At 53.0% G+C, this 13,292-nt stretch overlaps 1 protein-coding gene across 4 annotated transcripts in view; it reads left to right on the top strand.

The window, feature by feature from the left end:
- Positions 1 to 13,292, top strand: part of ASTN1 (astrotactin 1) — a 58,870-nt gene that overhangs the window by 42,914 nt on the left and 2,664 nt on the right. For 2 of the 4 annotated variants that reach the window (XM_027658449.1, XM_027658448.1), the window contains exons 17-23: positions 1,248 to 1,516; positions 1,772 to 1,905; positions 2,289 to 2,440; positions 2,779 to 2,914; positions 3,047 to 3,147; positions 3,622 to 3,805; positions 8,620 to 10,588. In XM_027658449.1, the coding sequence (XP_027514250.1) occupies positions 1,248 to 1,516; positions 1,772 to 1,905; positions 2,289 to 2,440; positions 2,779 to 2,914; positions 3,047 to 3,147; positions 3,622 to 3,805; positions 8,620 to 8,854 (1,211 nt within the window). In that variant the 3' untranslated portion in view covers positions 8,855 to 10,588. Of the gene's footprint in view, positions 1 to 1,247; positions 1,517 to 1,771; positions 1,906 to 2,288; positions 2,441 to 2,778; positions 2,915 to 3,046; positions 3,148 to 3,621; positions 3,806 to 8,619; positions 10,589 to 11,005; positions 12,414 to 13,292 lie in introns of those variants that run through there. The other 2 variants (XM_027658451.1, XM_027658452.1) reach the window with 2 other exon arrangements.

Below are 13,292 nucleotides of genomic sequence, written 5' to 3'. Positions count from 1 at the left end.
CAGCCAGCCTGTACCAAACCACCACCAGCGATGGCCTGAGCCTGCTCCAGGGACAAGGCTTTGCCTGGGCGTCCTTCAGCTTCCCCCACCCCCACCGACCATCCTCGATGGCCCCTCTAGGCCCCTCTTTCTTCTGTGTAAAGCCAGGGATATCCTTTAGCAGGGATTTTGTGTGAAAAGCGCCGTTTCCTAGCATGGCAAGGCTTGCCACGGCAGGACAATGCTCCCCAGGGCACAGCAGTGATGGACGGGTCCTCCCTTCTTGACTTCTGGGCCAACGATTTTCCCCTTGTGCCAAAATATTTCCTACCATGAGAATGCTGGAGAAAAGCCCGCTGAGTGCAGGGTCTGGCTCACTGCCCTGTGTGTTGGGAACACAGTGGCACCCAGTGTCAGGCATCTCTGCATGGAGCTGGGAAAGGCATAAACCATGGCACTGCTTTCCTGCTGCAAGTTTTTTTCCGAGCTGGTTGCATTTCACAGTAACCTGAGGGTTGGCAGCCTCTGCTTCCCATCTCCATTTCCCTGTGTGGGGACCAAGTGTAGAAGTGGAGGGTCTGGAGAGGAGCTTGGTGGGTCTGTAGCCACACTGGGAGCTTTCTGGGCATCATGAGGCACTGGCATGTCTTCCCTCCTCACTCTGAACTCTTCAGTGCTGCCAGCCTTTGCTGGGGGGGGGGGTGTGAATCAAGTCAGCATCGTTACTGTGCACCCTGGTCTGACACTCATCCTCTCTGGCCTCCAACACACCCTGTCACATCAGCTGTGGTGAGGATCCTTGGGATCCAAAGGAGAAATCAGCTGTTGGGCCAGGAGGGCTTTTGCGGGGGAGTGGTTTGGCAGAGGGCTTTGGCGGGGCGTCAGCGTGGGGTGAAGGTGCCCAGGCAGGTCCTTCACAAGTCTCCAGACACATGAAGGAGGCTCCCTCTCGTGGGCACCTGCTGCAAGGGTGGTCTGTCCCACCACCTTCCCAGTGCCAGGTGAAGGGATGGGGCTGGGGGAACTGAGGCACGGGGAGACCAAAAGACCTGTGATGGCAGAGGCCAGGGTGGGCTTTTCAATTCTGATTCCTCCTCTGAAGACCAGTGAGCATTTCATCCCTACAGAGCAAACAGCTCTCAAGGATACAGGGACCTGCAGGCAGTGCTGCCTCTCTGCAGGGTGGAAGGCAGAGCTCTAGCCCCCTCACGTTCCCTTATCAGTGGCTCGGATCCCACGCTGGTGCCTCTCTTTTCCCCCTTCCCCAGGCAACTCGCCCTCGGACGAGTCAGAGGAGCGCGAGCGGGACCCCAAGGTGCTCACCTTCCCCGAGTACATCGCCAGCCTCTCCGAGTCGGGCACCAAGCGCATGGCAGCCGGCGTGCGGATGGAGTGCCAGAGCCGCGGGCGCTGCCCCTCCTCCTGCCCGCTCTGCCACGGCGCCGCCAGCCCCGACGCGCCAGCCGAGCCCATCCTGCTGGAGGTCACCAAAGCAGCCCCCCTCTATGAGCTGGTCACCAACAACCAGACCCAGCGGGTGAGGAGCCCTGTGCTGAGAGTGCTGGGGTGGGCATGGTGGGTGGCAGGACAGCATCGTGGTGGTCTTTGAAGGCGGCTTGCCCTGATAGCACCATGTCAAGCCAAGGGAGCCCTTGCCCATTGGCCTGCCCTGCTCTCAGGGTGAATGGACTGTGCCGAACCCACCGGGGGAATGGATGAATGCTGGCTCAAGTGGGATGGGAGGTCAACAGGTCACCTGCCCAATGCTCTAACCCTCTCCTCTCTATCCCAGCTCCTGCAGGAGGCCACCATGAGCATGCTGTGGTGCTCAGGCAGCGGGGACGTCATTGAGGACTGGTGCCGCTGTGACTCCAGTGCCTTCGGGGCTGACGGGCTGCCCACCTGTGCGCCTCTCCCCCACCCCATGTAGGTCTCCACGTGTGCCCAGTGTGGCCTTTTGGTATGGTGGGTCTGTGAGGAGGTGGTGATGGCCAACAGCATGGTGGCAGGAGGTGGTGGGGCTGGGTGGTTTTATGGGACGGGTTTGCAAACTGATGGTTGACCTGGAAAACAAGCAGAGAGTACAGAGTTGTAGTGTCTTTTCTAAATTCAGCTGAGGACTGGCGAACTGGTTGTGGATCCATCCTGGTAGAGCAACCCTAGGGAAGGAATCCTTTGGACCAGCATTCCCAGAGCCAGGAGGGGTAGGGCAGGGGCAGTCACTTCTCTCCTGAAGTTGCTGTCTCCCATGTGTTAATGGCTTTGAATCCCTTTTGTTGTGAGAGAGTAACACAAAAATTTTCCCCCAGCCTGCACCTCTCCACCGTTCACGAGCCCAGCAGCACACTGGTGGTTCTGGAGTGGGGGCACTCAGAGCCCCCCATCGGGGTGCAGATTGTCGACTACCTCCTCCGTCAGGAGAAAGTCACCGACAGAATGGACCACTCCAAGGTGGAGACAGGTGAGTGGGGACTCCACTGGCACTCTCTGGGGAGAGTGGGATGGAGATGTTGGAGGAGTCTCCCTTTTAGCAAGGGGATGCTGCAACGTATCCACTATCCTGTGGAAGAGACAGCAGCCCCTCCTGCCCACCCTGCTGCAGGATTGGCATCTCCACATCTCCGTGGTGATGAGCCTTGCTGGAAAAGCAATGGGTCCATCTCTACAGCAACCAAGGCATGAGCCTTGGTCCCCCTGGGCACCAGGCAGCGTGTCAGTGGGCACAGACCTCAGTGGCTCTCCACAGTCCCAGGGACACCCGTGTCATTGCCTGTGGCACATCCTCCCCTCTCTCCCTAGAGACAGTGCTGAGCTTCGTGGACGACATCATCTCCGGTGCCAAGTCACCCTGTGCCATGCCAGCCCAAGTGCCTGACAGACTCTCCTCCACCATCTCCCTCATCATTCGCTGCCTGGAGCCCGACACCACCTACATGTGAGTTTCTTCCCCCGTGCCATGCCCATGGCAGTGCTGTCACCCTCACCATGGTGATCCTACCCAATGCTGCCTGTATTTCCACGAGGTCCTGGGAGTCCAGAGCTTCATTTTTTTTTCCTTCCGATACAGGTTCACACTCTGGGGAGTTGACAACACAGGAAGGCGTTCCAGGTCCAGTGATGTGACGGTCAAGACCCCCTGCCCTGTGGTAGATGATGTGAAAGCTCAAGGTGAGAGGGAGGGAGCTGCTGGACTGTGTTCCTTGGGACCAGCCACAGGGATTTCCCCCTTCCAGTACATCCCTGCACTTGTCTCGTGCATTGGCTGTAACATCACCTTCACCCGTGGTGGCCCAGGAGCTGCCATGTGCTGTGGGGGGTTGGGGTGGAGGGCTGCAGGAGGCACATGTCCTCTCTGAAAACAGACGTGGATGAATGGTATTTCACTAACAGTACCTGATGGCACCACCCATTTCTTTTCCTAATTAGCCCAAACTGCGGGAAGCTAACCTGGACTGAGTCCAGGGAATGCCATCTATTCTGTTGCTCCTCTGCTGGGACCTTGCCTTGATATGACATAAATCATAATTCAGGGGACAAATCTTCGTTCTGGTCTTGGTTTCCCTAGAGCTGAGCTTCAGACTGGTGGGCTTAATTCACGCCTCTCCTGGCACCCCACTGAATAGCCCCTGTCTTTCTGTCCAGAAATAGCAGACAAGATCTACAACCTGTTCAACGGCTACACGAGCGGCAAGGAGCAGCAGACAGCCTACAACACTCTGCTGGATCTGGGCTCCCCGAGCCTCCACCGAGTCCTCTACCACTACAACCAGCACTACGAGAGCTTTGGGGAGTTCACCTGGCGCTGTGAAGATGAACTGGGGCCCAGGTAGGCTCAGGAGCTGGGTCAACTAGGCAGGCAGGTCTGCCCACCAACATGCTTGTCCCTTGTAGATGTTGGTCACCGGGACCAGCTCTCTAAAAATCTCATGAGTTAAAGACAGATGATAGGGCTTAGAGTCTCACAGTGGGGTTTCTGTTTTGCTGGATGCCGTGCATGTGTTCAGAGACCAGTCATCTCCCCTGAAGGACCATAAACATAGGACTAGGTGGAAAGTGGTTGACCACTGTCAACCCAACATCCTTGTTCATCCCATCAGCCCTTTCCTGCCTCTGGGATTTTTCCTGCTATGTTCATGCTATGCAGAGTAGGGAGGAGATGGGATTTTCTTTTCTCCTTGGTAGTTGATGCCACAGGCCAAAAGGCAGAAGGTCTCAAAAAAATAATGCACCTTTGAGGGATGGAGACTCTGCTTTCCCCCTTTTCCTGCACTTTGGCTTGAGTTGCATGCATCTCTGTGTGCTGAACTCACTGTCAGTTGTGGTCCAAAGCAGGCACTGGCCTGCCCTTACGTCTGAATTGCACATGTTCCCTCCCTTTTGATTCATGTCTGTGGTTGTACGGGGTGACACAAGTGTTTTTGGTGCCCAGGCAATGCTGAGCTGCCACGGCAGGTTTTGGAAGAGATTGTCCTGAGCTCTTCCTGGCTGGAACAGTCCTTTTGTGCCTGAGTGAGCACCATGTCTTCTCCTAGGGCTCCTCCAGGTCATTAAAGGCCCTCCAGCTGCCTGAGAATGGGACACCTCATGTCCCAGGCTTGTGGAGGCAGCCAGATGTTCCCTTCTCCCCACATCCTTCAACATCCGCTTTAGTCTGCGTGGTTTCCCAGTAACGTAGATGTTTCCAGTCAGTTTAGCAAGCTGGACTGGGAGATTGTGTGTGCTGCAGTGGTTTTTCACAGCATCTGGCCTCCAAAGAACCAGAGCTGTGAGCTCATCTGCAGAGTTACTTCAAATGTGTGTCAGCGACAGCTCCTGTGTATGAAATCCATGGCCTCCACCTTGCCCCATGCCCCACACCTCCTCTTGCTGGTCTCACCACTAGATGTCTTCCAGCCCTGCTTCTCCAGGTGATCACTTCAGGATTTCTAGCAGAGGACTGGAGATCCTCCAAGTGCCTTCTTTGTGCTCCAGACCTTGGCTAACCAGTCAGAAAGACTCAGCAAATAGCTGGTGGCTGTCTTGCACTTAATGTCTTTGACATGTCTCCTAGTTCAGCTTTGGTGGGAGACTCCTGATAGATTCTCCATGCCCTGGAGCAAAGCTGGGGGCTCTCTCTTTCCCCTCTTCCCGTTTATGTCCTAAGAAATGTGAGCTCAGCCTCAAAGCTCAGTAGCAACATCTCAGTACATGGAGTCTTGTTAAGGCAGAGGCTCCCACCAGCTCCTCTGCCCAGGGTTGCCTCATTCCCATGACACCAAGTAGGATCAGCAGGCTTGGACTTACATCTCACCTTTGTCTCGAGCCCAGCTGCAGTGATGCCACTCTGTCTCTGCTTCCAGATGTGAAATCCAGCCCTGGTTTGCACAGACCATCCGACATCTGTTGTGATGATTTGCGAAAGGAGTACATAGCATTCCTTACGTGACACACTGGAGTTGTCACACAGCCACTGCCATCACTGGGGCTGAGCTTTTACCGTCACTGCTCTCTACCCCAGTGAGGAGACCGAGCACCAGCCAGAACATGGCGTGGAAGCCACCTCCTCTAGCCCCGAGAGGCAGAGCTGCATTGGCACGGAGCAGCCAGAAATGCCACTGAATTACCCAAGGGATACCATTTGCTGCGTGAACCTACGAGCCAAGAGGGTTAATTCCACCCTCTGGAAATGCTGGAGCGCCGAGGATGGGATGACGCAAGTTGCTGATGAAGTGTTTGCAGCTCGCACTACTTGGAAAGAGACATTCAGGCAGCTGCAGCGGGTTCTGGTGATGACAAATCTTGGAAAGCAGACCTCCTGTTTGATCGTCTGCGAAGGCAAAGCACCCAGACTGGTGGTGACAGGACAAATCACTTGCAGATGACATTATTTAGCCAGCAGACAGCGTTTGTTTGACTGTTACTGATGCTCCTTTGAAGTCCTGGATGTGGACCCACGCGACTGACTCTACCGTGTCCCTCCTCCGCGCCTCCATCCCATCTCCTGCTTTGCTCATTTGGGGTGCACTTGCCTCCCTTCCTGGCAATGCTGACTGCTGGACTGAAGGAAGATAACTTGTCTGGGGTTATGAAAGCAAGTCACTCCCTCCTGGTCTGAGAAGGGCTGCAGAGAGCCCTGGACTTTGCATAAGGAAAGGAAATGGAGAGAAAAATGAGTAATAAGTGGAAGTTGGACTTGAAGCAAAGCCTGGTGAAATGTGGTGTCTGTGGGCTTCAAGCCAAAATCTGTGGGATCATATTTGGCGTTCCTGTGAGAGTGCCTGCAATGCTGGAGGAAGAGAGGCAGTTGTAGCACCTTGCCTAGGTGTCCAGATGCAGGGACCGAGGCAAGTGATACCTCGGTACCTTCTCATGGCTGGAAGACCTGACCAGCTTGGGTGGCTGTCTCCAGAGTCAGCACCATGCTGAGCACCTCCTCCTCTCTGCCATGCTCTGGTTGTGAGCCCTGGGGTGGCAGCTCTCAGGTGGCTGCAGAGCTGGAAAACCACTCAGTGGCTCCAGACAGGCCCCTTGGAGCTGCAGCCACATCCATGAGGGACCTCTTGAGAGTTTTCTCTCCAGGAAAGCTGAGGTTGGCTCTGGCTGGACTTGAGGTCAATTAAATCCTCTCTAAGCAGCTCTCCCACAGTGTACCCTGCCTGGAGGGGCTGTGGATATTCCTTCATGGCTGGTAAACGTGCCCTTGAGCTGTCAAACCAGGCACAACACAGCTGTGTGCTCCACACACCACCCCTGCTTATCCAAGTAAGAATGTGGCAAGGAGGGATTCTTTTCTCCAGCATCATGATTTGTGCCCCCACTGCCTGTTCTGTGCTGAGCGTATGCTGAGTTAAAGCTACCAAGGGGATGTATCCTCTCTTCTTTGACTGTACCAACCCACCAACTGACCTTGAAGCTGCATAGGAAACTTATCCCAGCTCTTCAGACACTTAAACTTTTGTCTGGGTTTCCAGGCACAAGATACTCACCTTCAAGACACTTCATTTGAATCCATTACCTCCACATTTGCCAGAATCCCTGGAGATCACCCAAAGTGCTAGACAAGTTTAAAATGAACATAATGTGTTTTATCTGTACAAACTGATTTTCTTCATAAAACCATTAGAAGCACAATTTTAAGAGGAAAAATTTGAAGAGAACACAGTTTAGGTCATATTTGGCCGGGATCCTTCGAGCCCTTCCAATATCTCATCTAACACGACAGGCTGGTAGTTTAGCACTTTCTCACCACCAGAACAAGCCTTCACTGAGGCCGTGTTGCCCTGGGGGTGCTGTATGTCTGCTGCAGAAGATGGATTCATCTTGGACCTACTCTCCCTCTGTCATTCGACCTCGTCTCCTGGCTGGGTTGCAGCTTTTCAGGAAGTGCTACTACTGTGACTTGTCTTTCCTTGATTTGCTCTCTGCAATTGGAAGATGCAAAATGCATATACAAAGAACTGGGGAGTTCTGCCACATCCTCTACTCTCTCAGAGCTTTTTGGATTAAACCTGTGTTTGATGTATACCTCAGTATATCCCTTCTAGTTTACACACTGTCCTATGGGACATGTTTCCCAAAATGTTACTAAACATTACAAGTCATGTACCAGGAGTGTTGTTCACTGCACTTATGCCTTGTGATGTTGCCTCTTACGAGGATCATAGTTTTTATCTCACTTTCAGCTTCCATACAGATCCCCACAAGGCAGGCATGACATTGTGATTTGGGTTTTTTATTTCTTAAATCTCCTTCATCCTCAGTGGTCCAATTGGGACTGCTCATTTCTGGCATTGGAGAAGCTGTAGGTGCCCCACTCCTGGAAATGCTCAAGGCCAGGTTGGATGGGGCTTGGAGTAACCTGGTCTAGTGGAAGTTGTCCCTGCCCCCATGGCAGGGGGAGTGGAATGAGATAATCTTTTAGGTTCCTTCCAGCCCAAACCTTTCTGTGATTCTATGTGCTACACCAAGTCATGAATGACCAGCATAGTTCTCAAACATGCAACGCATGTACTTCATGGTGACACGTGGTGACTCTGGTCTGGGCTGGCTCTGTGTGTCATACCTGACACTTTTTAGCCTTTGTCCCCACTGCTTGCAGTGCTGTTGGCTCCCAGTTTCCCATCCTGTTGTGTTTAGGGTTCAGTAGCTGCAGCAGGGACAGGTGTTGCCATTTGAGTCATTGGTGATGTCCACCCCAAAGGGGGTTTCACAGCTACACCTGTGACTGTCTCCTCACTCAACACTCCGCAAACCCGGCCTTGTTGCACAGGTGAAACAAGAAGAGGGGACAGGACAGGGAAATGTGAGGGGAATCCCAGTGCAGCAGGTCCAGCACCACCATGGTGACATGGGCATCTCTGCCCTGGGTAGAGGCTGTTCTCCCATGCATTTAGTTTGCAGTGCTGCCTTGGGGATGGTGTGTTCCTCCAGCCCTGCCACCCCTCCTCATCCTGGCAGCGTCAGCCTCCACTCGCCTGCTCTGGAGTTATCTCTTCTCTCTCAAGAAGCTCCCATCATGTCCTTAACTGTCTTTACTTTTCTCTCCTCACACACTCCTGCTGCCCATCCCGCCATCCCCCTCCGTGGTGTCTCCATCCCTCCCGCCACCCACTCGCTGTCCATCGTCCCCCTGGCATCTCCCCTTGCCCGCCCTCGCTGCAGGAAGGCCGGCCTCATCCTCTCTCAGCTGGGGGACCTCAGCAGCTGGTGCAATGGCCTCCTGCAGGAGCCCAAGATCAGCCTCCAGCGCTCATCCCTCAAGTACCTCGCCTGCCGCTACAGCGAGATCAAGCCCTATGGGCTCGACTGGTCGGAGCTCAGCCGGGACCTCAAGAAGACGTGCGAGGAGCAGACGCTGAGTGTCCTTTACAATGACTATGGGGACAAGGACTACTGAGGGTCACGGGCGCCCGCTCTCACGCTGGCCCTTCCCATGGGCGTTTGTGAGGGTTTTATACGTGGACCCGTGGAGGGGGAGGGTGTCACTGATGTTTCTGGAGGCAAAAATTTGGACTGGGGAGCAAAACTGACTGCTCTATGCAGGACTGACTCAGTATTAGTTTCTTCTTCGACTTGGGCAAAAGCCTTTCTAGTTAGAAGTCTTGTGGGACCCAGTTTTCTTGGTTTTGTTTTATTCATTTTGCCAAGAGGTTCCTCAGCACTGGTGGAGAGGGCAGGTTGGGAGGGCACAGCCCTCTCCTCCTGCCCCATTCCTGCCCTGGCTGTGGGGACTGTCCCCAAGGGTGGAGGACACCAGTCATGAGAGAAACACAGTGACACAACCAGGATGGGAGAGCAGGTGATGCAGGGTTGGGAAAATGGAAGCAGGGCATGCAGGTCAGGTGGAGATGCTTATGGTTATGGCTGAGCTAAACAGCCAGTGGATGGCCAACAGGGCTGGGATGGGTTTTTTTGCAGCTGTGAAGCATGAGGTCTGGATGAGACATGGCCAAGTGATGGTGTCATTGGTGAGCAGGGCTGACGCGGTGTCACCATCTGGGGTGAGGAGAGAGGGGCCTTGGTGAGCCCATCTCCTCAGGTTCTGTGCCATGGTCAAAGCCCACGTGTGCTCCAAGATGCAGAGTCCTCCAGAACAAAGGCAGCTTGGCCTCAGGGCCGGTGGTCAGCTGGACATCACGAGCTTTCTTCTTGTGGGACCACGTTCCTAGGAAGTCAACTTTAAAATCCCCTCCGTTACTTTTTGTTCTTTTTTTACCCACCATAATAAAGACTTCGAAGCAATGTCAAACTGCTGCTGTGGAGAGGCCCAGCCAGGAGAGCAGCAACCAGATGGTATGGACAGGGTGGCCATCTGCACCAGCCAACGTAGCTGTGGTGTAGCCCAGGCTCTGCATGGGGAAGGGAGAGGAGTGCAGGGTACCCCAACACAGTGGTTCAGGATGGTCCTGGAGGGCATGGAAGGCAGGCTTCTGGGGGTATTGCTTGCCTGTGTTCAGGCTCACATCTGCAGCTCTCAGTGGCTTTTTTTTTAAAAACAGAGAGCTAGGGTTGTACTGGGACACTGGGCTTGGTTCGGAGCAAACTGTTCTCCAAAACCCTGTCACTGCTGATGGTGTTGGAGGCAGAAAACAGCTTCCTTTCAGCTTCAGCTTCCAGCCTGGTTTGCAGAGGAGGCGTCTCTGGACTTGCCAGCTGCGCACCTTTGATCTGGACAAGCCCGTAGCCCTACAGTGGGATTTTTACGATGCCTCTTCAGAGAGAAATTTCCTTTTAATTTTTTTCAGTCTTGGCAGGAGCAGTCTTCAGCCTGTCTCATACAATTTTCTGCCTCATTCCTCCTCCTACCTGCCAAGGACATGGTTCGAATATTTGCGTGGTGCTGAGAGGGAGGCGGCTGTGCTCTGCCGCCGGTCACAGCCCACAGCGCTGTATCACAGCACTTTCTCAACAGCAGTATCTCCCTATAGGACCACACCGTGCTTTTCTCTTCCCTTTTAATGGACAGACCTCTCCCCAGGGGCAACTGGCCTGGACTGGGGAGCTGCTGGGAGCAGCCACCAGCAGTCAGTATTACCTGGGTATCCCCGTGTCATTGCTGTAATGAATGTGTCTAGCAGGGGTCGTCAGACAAGCGGCTGCTGTGTGCAAGAAAAAAGTCTGCTGGATCCTTTTGGCTTTTTCTCATGTTTGTCCTTATATTTTGATGTGCCTGATGCTGCCAAGGACTTGGGGCTCAGAGCAAGACAAGCACCACCTCCATGCACAGATACATACAGGCAGGTGATCCGTACTGAGCCGCCGCTCCTTTTCCTTTCAGCCGCCGAGACTCTTGGCCCAGACACTTCAGTTTATCCTTTTGCTTATCCCAGCATATGCTGGGACAACTTTTAACTTCCAGCCAGGCAGCTGTCCAGGGTTGGGCAAAGGGCACCTCCGCCCAAGGCCTCGGTGGGATGCTTGAACGAAGGCTGCTCTGGCCCAGATGCCGGTTGGTTTCTCGCCAAGTAATACTGCATGTACGGCCTTTATATGAAACACAGACTGTTTTTCTTTGAGTAGCAGACTCCTTTCTTTTATTGCTTACTAGGTGCAGCAGCAGGGATGGGAGCAGTGCCATGTGCCAGCCACTCACTGCGACGCTGCCAGGAAAACCCTGGACATCCCATGTGTTCACACCTGCCTAGGTTACTTTTTCATCTGGCCCCGAGATTTGCACTGAGGCTCTGCAGAGATTTCTGTTCTGCTCCTGTGCTGACACTTCAAAGCCCTTGCATGGGCGACCGACACCCTGCAGCATCATCAGCTGGCTGGGCTGGACTCTGCTCCCTTGGCCCCACTTCTCCATGGGCTGGGGAGGGCGAGGGGAAAGCCACCCCTCTGAGATTCTTTAGCATCACCCCTTGCACGGCTGGATGGGGCTCAGCATCCCCATCCTGTTATGGACAGCACAGTCTGCTGGTAGGACTGTGCTCTTCCTGGACCGCCGTGGTGTCCCTGCAGCCGCTGTGCTGGCAGGTCCTGCCAGGGTGGCACATCTGTGGGGCCACTCACACCATGACCCTGGCTTTGGGAAGGCTTCCCTCTTGGTTTCCTCACTCTGACTTTGCCAGTCAGAATTTTGCCCAAACTTGGATTTTCTTGCGAAAACCTCTCCACTGACACACGAGTCCATCTCAGACAAATGCCAGCAGCCTGCCACGGGGGCCCAGACCAGAGCAGGGGGTTGCACCATGGCTGTAGACCTGGCCTTGGTGAGATGAGTTGTGTGGGGCTTGCTCACCCAAAACAGGTGTGCCCTGGTCTAGTGAAAGGTGTCCCTGCCCATTGTGGTGGGGTTGGAAATACGTGATTTTTAAGGTCCCTTCCAAACCATTATATGATTCTGTGATTCCCTGCAGAGCTGACACTGTCCACATCTGGCACAGGGTCCTACGGTTGGGTCTGCACAATATTTTCTCTCTTGGACTCCTGTTTCTTCCTATGCTGCCAGCGACATGAAAACTGGATAAGGCACTCTTTTCCATCCATTTCTGCAACCTCCTTTGCCCCCCTGCCCTCCCTTTATGTTTTATTTCTGAATTAATGAGCGATCATTCACCTGAGATGAACCTCTGGGTCGTTTCCTTTTCTTTGCTACGTCCGTACCCCTGTAATAGCATTACTACCTTTTACTTGTCGTGGAGTTATTTAACATATAAAGATGGTTTGGTCCTTTTCTTTACAAAGATGGCTACAGTTCATGTTCCTTGATGTTCTATTAAAACTCTGATGTGACGTTTTACTACTGTAGATTGAAAGTAGGGTGCTTTAGGGTGAGATAGCCATGTGGCAAGAAACACAAAACCCTTCCAGATTACCTTAAAAAAAAAAAAAAAAGAAAAGAAGAAAAAAGTTTTAAACAACAGCAACAACAAAAAAAAATATAAAAATCATTGTAACACTATGTAAAACTCCAGATGATAATTTAACTGACTATTAAATGGAGCTATTAGTAATCCCTGGCTCTGGCAAACTGGAGTGTTTGTTTATAGTTTTGGTCCTGTTGATGTCATCTTTTGGTCACGGATGAAACACTCCCAGCCTTTGAACTTGGGTGAGTCTTCACACAAGTTTAGCATTAGCCTGTCTGCCCATTGGGTTAGCCAAGTCCCAAAGCACTCAGCACACACAGATGGAGCCGTGTCCTGCTCCTTGCCTTGCCCACCTGCTCTGCCGGGCATGGGAAGGTGTGGATGTCTGCAGGCACCTTTGGGTTTTGGGGGGGAAAAATGCATTTACACATCCTTGGCAAGGGTGTCTCAGTCTGCAAACCTCCACAGGGGCTGGGAATTTGGAAACAGAGTCCAAAGAAGCTTCTTTTAGTTGTTTTTTTAGTACAGAAGGCGGATGGGATGGTGCTGTCTGGTGGTCAACCACCCCCCAAGAACATCCTGGTCCACCTGGCAGACTTTTGACAGAGGACTAGGAGCATCATGAATATTAACATCCTTCAAATGATGTGAAAACCAGTGCCTGAACAGAGATGAGAGCTGCAAAGGATACCTTAAAAGCCACTCATAGTGCAGTGTTGTGTCTAATGCTCAGGTCATCAGGACTTAAAAGGGCTAGTCCCTTGGCCAAGCCCAATGTGTATTCCCACCTGCCCTGCCAGATGGGTTGGGAGACCTGGGGAGGATCAGGGATTACTGGAGGCAGGCAGACAGGATGCCTGGGAGGACACAGGAGAGTGGGAATTTAGGGGCTATAGCACACAAACCCATAGGAAACCAGACTTCATTAAGTCTCATGGAACAACTTGATTTTTATTTTTTTTCTCTTCCTGTTGCTAAAATACAGGAAAATAAGCTAAAAATACACCCAATACTTTCCTTCTG

This window comes from Corapipo altera, unplaced genomic scaffold (assembly GCF_003945725.1).
Source record: "Corapipo altera isolate COAL_440 unplaced genomic scaffold, ASM394572v1 79, whole genome shotgun sequence".
Classification (NCBI taxonomy): domain Eukaryota; kingdom Metazoa; phylum Chordata; class Aves; order Passeriformes; family Pipridae; genus Corapipo; species Corapipo altera.
This window is presented reverse-complemented; position numbering and strand designations above follow the sequence as displayed.